This window comes from Monoraphidium neglectum (assembly GCF_000611645.1).
Source record: "Monoraphidium neglectum strain SAG 48.87 unplaced genomic scaffold scaffold00808, whole genome shotgun sequence".
NCBI lineage: Eukaryota > Viridiplantae > Chlorophyta > Chlorophyceae > Sphaeropleales > Selenastraceae > Monoraphidium > Monoraphidium neglectum.
Genome location: NW_014012820.1, coordinates 81 through 8688, shown reverse-complemented (window position 1 = coordinate 8688; position 8608 = coordinate 81). Strand labels below are relative to the sequence as shown.

Here is an 8608-nt window from a genome sequence, read left to right as displayed (position 1 = left end):
CCCCGCCGCCGCTGCCGGCGGCTGCGGCAGCCGCCCCGGCCGCGCCGGCGGTGGCAGCGGTGCAGGCGCGCTTGGCGGCGCACGGCGATCGTGTCGGCGTCGCGTCGGGCGGGATGCGGCCGCGCTTCGGGTTGCGGCGGCCAGTGGTGGAGGGGTCCATAGGGGCTGGTGGGGGCATCTCGTGCTGGTCTGGGTGGGTACCTGTGGGGGCAGCAGGTGGGCCAGCCTCAGGTCGACATGAGGGAGAGCAGAGAAAGGTGGGGCACAAAAACTGGGCAGGGGGAGAAAAGGGCGGTGTGTGGTGTCAGGAGCAGCATGACTGTACCACAAACAAGAACACAGCACTTGGCAAGCACGGTCGCAGCCGCCCGCAGCGAAAAGTGTCAGGCGCGACGCCCCCCGTTACCCGTGCGGCCGCCCCTGCGCTTGCCGCCGCCGGGCGCGTCGTCCGAGTCGCCGGCCGCCGCGCGTGCGTAGTCGTCAGCGGTCACCTGCCACAGTGCGAGGCAGCAACGGGGGGCAGGAAGCCTGGGGCGGGATGGCAAGAAATGCTTTTATGACACATGCGGTGGCAAAATCGTTGCAGTTTAAGGTACAAAATAATCGCATCAGGTGTAGGTGCTTTATGGCATGACACCTCATCAGTAAAATGCTGGATGCAGGCTACGCTCTGAGCGCGTGCAGATTCAACTACACTTGCCGAACCTCGTAAGCAGGTCGGCCCTTGCATTTGATTTGTTTTGTATTATGAATGTGCATTAGGACAGCAACCAATCAGGCCATCCAGCCAACCTGCTGCAGCAAGTTGTCAGCCACAAGGCAGGCGAATACGCTCTCCAAGGCCTGCATGGGCACCTGCAGGGGAGCAGTCATGGAGGAGGTTTGGCAGGAGTCAGGGTCTTGAACCCTAGTAAGGGTTCCAGGTGGGGGACACCTGCCTTCATAATGGGACAACCATACCAATAATCGACAGCATGAACACTGACAGGGTCAACGCTCCGGCAACGCCAAACTTGTTGCTGTTGACTACGCAACACCCACAACCGTTGTGGTGTGACACCACACCTGACCGACAGGCACAACACCACAACTGACCCACCAACAAAGAATCTCTCACAAATCAATATATCCTCCTACTAGCATCTAACCCATGTCAGCTGACCGACACGGGCTGGCAAAATGGCCCCCACTCGCCATGCAGAAGCAGGTAGCCACATCAGTCAGATTGATCTGCCCCGCTTTCTCCACCCGCGCAAGGATGTGCGCTCGGACGCGCTCAGTGGCGGCCGCCGCGGCCTGGCTGGAGGTCTGGGAACCGCCCATGTGGTGGGCGACGCTGGAGGGCGCCGCAGGAGCCTGCGGGCCTGCAGCGCGCCAGCCGGGGAGGGGGGGCAGCGACAGTGCGTGTTGCAGTTGGTGGGCTGTGTGCGCGGTGTTAAGAGGAACTGTGGCGGCTACCTGCAGACAGTCAGCAGGTAGATTGACAACGCCTCCAACGTCAACAGCCACCCACCGCTCCCGGCCAGCTGCAGGTCTTCCATGGCTGCATCCAGGGGCGGCGGCGCCAGCGTCAGCTGCAGCAGCTCTTCCTCGTTAGCAGGCACCTGATGCGTCAGCAAATGTGGGCGAATGCAGCAGTAAGTGTGGGTGGACACTACAAATATGGTCAATCCTACTCTGGGCGTTGGCAGAATGACGTGGCATGGATGCGACGAGCATAGCGTGTGAGCGCTGCTTTGCGCAAGGGCCACTTCCCCCTAGAGAAACACCCACCTGGGTATCATGCAGAGCCTGGCTGCCGACATGGCGGGCCGGCTGGTCCGCGGGGTGGGCGTCACCCATGGCGGCATCCTGAATCAGGGACCATGGGGGAGGGGCATCCTTGCGCTGCGAGCCCTAGAGGAGCAGCGCGCGCAGGCGGGCGGGCCGCTCAACACACCCCTTCGTGCCCTCAGGTATTAAACTGTGGCCGCGGCGGCGCACCTCATTGCCTGGGTGGTCTGGTGGGTAGCCGAGTTGGTCGGGGTGGCCCACGCCCAGGTCATCGTTGAGACCAGAGGCGGGCGAGGCGTTTTGGTTGGCATCTGCGGGGGAGGAGCGGAGTGGCTTGGGCTCACGCAAGGCCTCACCGAAGGGTTGAGTGCTTTGCTGTTAGGCAAGCCAGGCAGCCGAGCGCAAGGAGTCCAGCCAGCAGCTCCACACACGTGAGTGCAGCGCCGCTGGCAACTTCCGTGCAGACAGCATATCGCAATCTTAAACCGAGTGTAAACCCAAAACTAGCAAATGTCATGTTCAAACAATGTTTCTCAGAAAGCCTCGCACCATGCAGCATCCGGTCAGTGTTGACAGGCCCATCCACCTCCTGGGAAGGCCCCAGCAGCCCACCGCCGCCCTCGCCCTCTGGCGGCGGCGTCGCCTCCTCCCGCCGGATGCCGCGGTGGGCGGCGGCGCCGGGGTTCAATGCGGTCTGGTGGGTGGGCGGCATGCGAGATGCAAGGACGCCAACCTCAAGGGTTGGAGGGTCAGCCAATTGATGGGCTCCATCTGATGGGCTCCAGGCCAAGCAGGCCAAGCAGCGCCCCATCATTGCAATTCGACCACGTGCAGCAGGCTATCACCAGGTCGCGCTCTGCACGTCAACACTCCCTGGACCGTGCACAAACACACCGGGCTCACTCCCACTCACCTGCCGAGGCTCGATGGCCATGTCCTGATCGCCGGCTTGCACGCCATCTCCCCTTCCCTCGCCCCAGCCCACGGCGCCGCCGCCCTCGTCGCCCTCGTCCCCCTTGAAGTCCGCCCCCCCGCCGCCGGCTGCAGCCGCCCCGCGCCTCTGCTGGTGCTGAGCAGCCGCAGCCACATCGGCAGCGCCGCCCCCAGCATCGGCGTCGGCGCCGTTGGCTGCGAGGCCCATCGCTACCATCTCCTCCTCGTCATCGCCGGGGGCGCACGCAGCGTCGTCGACGGCGTCGAGCAGGCTCTTGACGCGCACCGACACACGGTGGTGCTCGGTAGCCAAGCTGCCTGCCTGCAGGTAGGGTTTGGCAGTCACGAGCGGCTACTCCTCAGAAGCACATCATGGGTTCGAGTGGGCTGGTGACAGGGTTCAAGGGCAAGAAGCACGAGGAGGCTGCATGACTGGGAGCACGAGACCTGTCTGCGCACTGATCCAACCAGCCAGACAAAGGCTGGGTGTTCCGCTGGCCCCTGCGGCCCACCTTCATGCTGAAGGGCTGGGCGGCAAACGCGCCGTTGGCCTGCTGCTCCGTGGCGGGCGCAAAGTGGGGCGGCTCGTAGTCCGCGGGGGCATCTTCCTGTGATGAGTCATCAGCATTTGTGGTTGTTGGCACTGCGCAAATGTGTTAATGGTGTTGTGTAGAGCGGCAGCTTCTAACTTGTGCCACACCAGCCGCGTTTTGGCCCGACACAGGGCTTCCCTGCTTCCCATCTGCATGCCTCTGCCCGCAGCTGCCCCCGCGCCTCCCCCCACCTGGTACGTGAGCCTCATGAAAATGTGGCGCTGCTCTGGCACCTCGTCCAGAGTGCTGCACAGCTCCACCAGGGTGCGCATGAGGCGGTATATCTGGAACGTATATTTGCAAGCCCGGCGAGGTGAGGTCGGTGCCGGGGGTGGGGTGGTAGTCGGTTGTAAGAGGGACTGCATTGTGAAGGGGGCTGCACGAATGGTAATGCGCGCCTGGTCCTGCGAGAGGCACCCCAGCCCATGGCTGTAGGGGTGCAGGTGCATTTCTGGTCCCAACCTGGTTCTTGACGTGCTTAATGCTGATCAGCTTGCTACCCTGCGATGGTTGAGAACAACACGGATATGAAATGGATGTGCGCCCTCCCATATCCTATGTTGCTTCGGGCAGGGTGGTGCCAGCAGCAAGGTGACACACGGGAGCCTGGCAGGCTTGGATTTGGACGCCCTCTTGACAAGCATGCGCCCACAGCCCCCTGTCGGCCGTTCTGCGCCCACCGCGCCGGCCTTCCCGCCCTTGAAGGTCGCGTGCGCTTTGCCGCCCGCCGCAGTAGCGGATGCGTCCAAGTTCATGGTGGTGCCGCCGCCGTCGGCGCCATACGCAAATGTGAACACAAACTCCTGCAAGGTTGCGGCACCATGGGAGTGGGCATCGGGTGTTGGGGGCGGGCTAGGAGGAAGTCATTGGAGTGAGGCTCCTGGAGAGGGCCGCATCTGCAGGCAGGACAGGCAGGGCCCGCCCCTTCAAGGTACAGGTGGGGGCCAGGTAATGCTATGCAGCTGGTGCTTAGCCCACACAATGGAGGCTGGGGTGCGGCCGGGTGGCCGGCATACATTGCCTGGAAGGCAAGCGTCCGACCACATGCTTGCCAACCTCCCATCCAGACTCTTCACCTTCCGTGCTCCCGCCCACCTCCAGGATGTCGGTGCACTCGGGGTCTGCCGCGATGCCAAAGTAGAGCTTCTTCAGAAAGCGCTCCTTCACAGCCTCCACCACGCCTGACAAGGGGTGATGCCACATGCACCGGAGAGACATCAAGAGCAACATCAGCAAAGTCACAGGGCCAGGGTCCGCTGGTCACAGATAGAGCTAGGGCGCCGCCGCTCCATCGGGCAGCATATTGATGCCGTCCCAGCATGTGCCACGAAGCGCTGCCACCTGCGGCAGGCCGCTCACACCTGATGCCACGAATTTCGACCCCCTGCCCATGCACCCCTGCCTGCCAGACCCCACAACCGCCCGCTCTTGATGCATGCAGGACACAATCACCTTTTTCCACCCAGTCCTTGAGCTTCTGGGCGTCCTGGCTGAGTTGCACGCCGTCGCCGCCCAGCATCTGCACCGTCACGCCCCCTGGCGGTCAGGTTGGGCCAGGGCATGGGCGGGGATACTCTGCATGGGTCGAGGGGCGCCGCATGCGCACGCATGGCCGCGGATGCACCAGCATGCAAGCTCCAAAAGTCACAGGCAAGACCCGCATGGTGATATCATGGCGTCCACAGACAGAGCTGTGCTGCGACCCGCCCCTCCTGCCTGTCCTGCAATCCCAGGCCAGAGCTGCACCCGTGCGACCCGCGCACCCAGATTGTTCATGGTGGCGCCGCTGAACATTTTATCAGGGAAGAGGCCGCGCAGGAATGACACGTGGTAGATGCTCACGCGCAGCAGGCAGCGCACCTGGCATGGCGGGTGAAGAGAGAAAGGGTGAGCGTGGGGCCGGGAAGAAGGGTGGAGAGGGCCCTCCTTTAATTGTCTGCCTGAAACCGGGGCATGTAGCTCATCATGCTGTCCTAGCTGTGTGCAACAATCCAGGAAGCCCTGCGAGGCGGCTAGACGCGCGTGGGGGTTCGGCCGCGGCCTGTTTGAACAGCGAGCAGCATGGCGCTGGCCATAGAGTACCACACAACCGTCGCCGCCTCCTTCAAATGGGGATGTGGTTTACTGGTTCCTACTCACCACCAGCCAGGCCAAGCCTTTGCATGACACAGCAGCGCGCCGAGCATGTTGCGCACGCTGCTGCCTTCACGCCCAAGCGCAACTCGCCGATCTCGAACCCACCAGCTCAAAGCTCTCACGGGCGCTGATGCAGACCTCCTGCTCCTCCTGAGCCTGGGCCGCGACCTTGCGCCCCTAGGATATTTGAGACGGGCGGAGATTGCCAATCGCGGAGACAGGCAGCGAGCTCAGCTCGCCTCGTGAACAGACTCGTGTGTATAATCTGGAAGCCTCCAGTGTTCATGCTGCCATGTCGCGACGGCCACACGCCCACCATATTGACGTGGCTCCTCGTCACGACGCCGAGCTCAGATCTGATCACGCGCGGGAAAGCCCGACAGGCTTCGATATGCGCGTGAATGACACTACTTGAAGGGTGTGAAAGTAAATGTTGCCCTCCGAAAGTGTGCAGCCTACATACCTCAGCATGGAAATGTCTGCCGCGCCCCATAACAACAACCCTTGAACTGCCTCCGGCTGCGTATGATATCCTGGCAGCCAGGCCCTTGTGTCGGCCATGCGCATCAAAATTAGATAGAAAGCTGACGCACGCACACCTGCAAATCACACGCATTACATTGGCAGTAGGTCATCCCCAAGCTTCTCACCGGCCCACATATCGCCGCCTGCTGCTGCGCGGCCTGGCGGGTTTTCCTCTGCAGAACCTGCATGTGCACGCCGCCTCTCAGATACCCGCGTTGCAATGTGACGGTCTAGGCCCCTGACATCCCCTTGCTCCTCTTCCTGAAACCGCTGCTGCTGTTGCTGCTGATACTGCTGCTGCTGCTGCTGCTGCCCGCCATCAAGGCTACTCCGCCCCCCGCCCTGCTGCTGCCCGCCCGCTCCGGCCGCCGCCGCCGCCGCCGCCTCGGCCGCCGCAGCTGCCGCCCTCTCCGCACGCCGCAGGGCCTCGCCGTATCGCTCGGCATCCGCCGTGCGGCCCAGGTCCTGGCAGAGGCGCACCAAGTATCGCAAGCACTCGGTGTTGCCGGGGTGAGAGGCCGCGATGGACTCGTACCTGGGTGGAACAAACAGTTGTGAGGCAGGGCATGGGTGCACTTTGGGCGGATGTGTCGGTCACCGATTGTCACGTGCGCAGGGCCGACCCATCACACGGGCAGCAGTCACTACTGCTTCATGAAGGCCATGCCGGCCTGTGCTGCGCGCATGACCCAAAATCACTCTTGCAACCAGGTCTGAGGGCCTGGCTCCGCCGCAATTGCGGTATGAAGCAAGGAATTTGCTGTGTTCTGCGCTTGTACCCCCCCCCTCCCTTTTCACCCTTTTGCCGCGCCTGCTCACTTTGCGAGTGCGGCCTCGTATGCCCCCACGCGCCGGTGGCACGAGGCCACCATGAGGGCCCACTTAACCTCGGACGGCTGGATGGCGGCCGCGAGCTCAAAGTAGGGGACGGCCCGCTCATACACCTCTGGGCGTCGTGTCACGGGGGCGCAAGGTGAGATCATGCGCACATCAGGGGGCAGACTGACGCGTGCGCTGAATGAGACTGGGGGGCGAAGCCCGCGGTCCGGAATACATGACGCTGGGCCCGGCGTCTCAGAAGGGCAAGCAGTTTATTTACCCCAGCTGCCCCGTGTCAACAGCTGCAGCCTGCGCATTGCGCGCTCTGAGCCGGCCCTCGAGGCGGTCCTCACCAGTGCGCACGTGGTAGGCCCCCAGCCACGAGATGACGTCAAGATTGACCGGCCACACGCGGTGCGCGTCCTGGTAGTACGCCAAGGACCGCGCCTCCTCGCCCAGCCTGAGGGGGCAGGGCAGGGCAGGGGGGACCGACGGCCCAGCAGCCGCAGCAGGTGTGCAGGAATAGTCAGTCCGGCAGTGAGGACAGCTGAGGGCGGTACGGCCAACGCCTTGGGGCGCTTCGGGCTTGCCGTCGGAGTGCGCCGGCTCGAATGGGGTGGCCGTGCATGGTGCGCATGCATGTTGTGTGGAAGCGCCATTTGTAGGGAGGGTCGCCTAGTGCGCGTCCTCCCTTCACGCATGCGCGCCTGTAATGGATGGCGCCTAGCTTGCACAGCACGCCGGGGTCATTTGGCACCAGGCTGGTCAGCAGCTCCAGCCAGCGGATGGCGCCCTGCGGCGCCCGTAGCAAGTTGCGGCAACGGGACATGGCTGGGGGCGTGCGCGAGGCGTGTTGCACATGGAGTCCCAGCAATCCGCATGTGTGTATGCAACGCCCACACAGGTCACCGGCCCGAGTGGTCAAAACTTGACCTGAACGGCCAAGCGGCTGTGACACCGCCGGAGTGCAGACTTGGGCACTCCCACTGAGCTCATGGCGCTTTGAGAAATAGACCATCATGGCGCATTGAGAAATAAAATCCCACAGGAAAATTGTGCCCAGCTCCTGCGGCCCACCTCCCCCCGCCAAACACACACACCTGGGTGTCCCCCAGCATGTCATGCGCGAGTGCGATGCAGTGCACCACCTCCGGCTGGTCCGGCAGCAGCGTGTGCAGCTTGCGCAGCGGCACCAGCGCTGACTCGGGCTCCTGCAGCCGCAGGTTGACCACGCTGCGACAGAGGGCGGCCGGGGAAGACAAGAAAGCACCGAAATAGCCAGACTTCAAGGGAAAGGCGATGATCCAGACGAGGCGGGGACAAGGTATGTGCGCAGCTGACCAGCTGCCCATGTGAGATGACCTCAACAGCTTCAATTGTGCTGCCCACGCCCTGTGAGGTGCTGTGCGTGGCGAAGCATGCACAGGTGAGGGACGCCCACGGGAGGCGCGCACCCCATGTTGTAGAGCGCCTGCGGGAGCAGCGGCTCGATGGCGGCCGCGTCGCCAAACGCCTGCCGCGCCTCCTCCAGGCGCCCGCCCTCCATCAGCAGCACGCCCCTGTTGACGTGGGCCTTCGCGTTGTACCTGCGCACGGCGGTCACGGTTGGGCGTTCGATTGCGTTACTCCTTGACCTGCGACGTGGCTGCGCCACCTGACAGTCCAGACCTCGCTGTGTGGCCCGGTGCATGCATGGAACAGGTGCCAGGCTGCATATCTGCATCCCTGCCCCACCTCAACACCCCGCCCGTGCGCGCCTGTCCGTTCTGAGGGCGAGGTCCGTGTACCCGGCAGCAGCGTCCAGGTCGCCCTCCAACAGGTACAGGAAA

The 8608-nt window shown here is 63.5% G+C and overlaps 1 protein-coding gene across 1 annotated transcript; it reads right to left on the bottom strand.

Annotated features, from left to right (window-relative positions):
- Window positions 1–383: 383 nt before the first annotated feature.
- On the bottom strand, window positions 384–8325 carry MNEG_5428 (putative Intraflagellar transport protein; the record flags this gene model as incomplete). Its single annotated transcript, XM_014046092.1, has 22 exons — window positions 384–491; window positions 793–855; window positions 1273–1364; window positions 1514–1604; window positions 1774–1851; window positions 1984–2084; window positions 2323–2467; window positions 2687–3028; window positions 3219–3314; window positions 3491–3583; window positions 3762–3800; window positions 3980–4102; window positions 4395–4480; window positions 4752–4835; window positions 5063–5159; window positions 5541–5612; window positions 6441–6495; window positions 6780–6906; window positions 7133–7239; window positions 7514–7572; window positions 7880–8012; window positions 8234–8325. The coding sequence occupies 22 exons, from the start codon at window positions 8323–8325 to the stop codon at window positions 384–386; spliced, it is 2283 nt and encodes a 760-aa protein (XP_013901546.1).
- Between the last annotated feature and the right edge of the window lie 283 nt (window positions 8326–8608).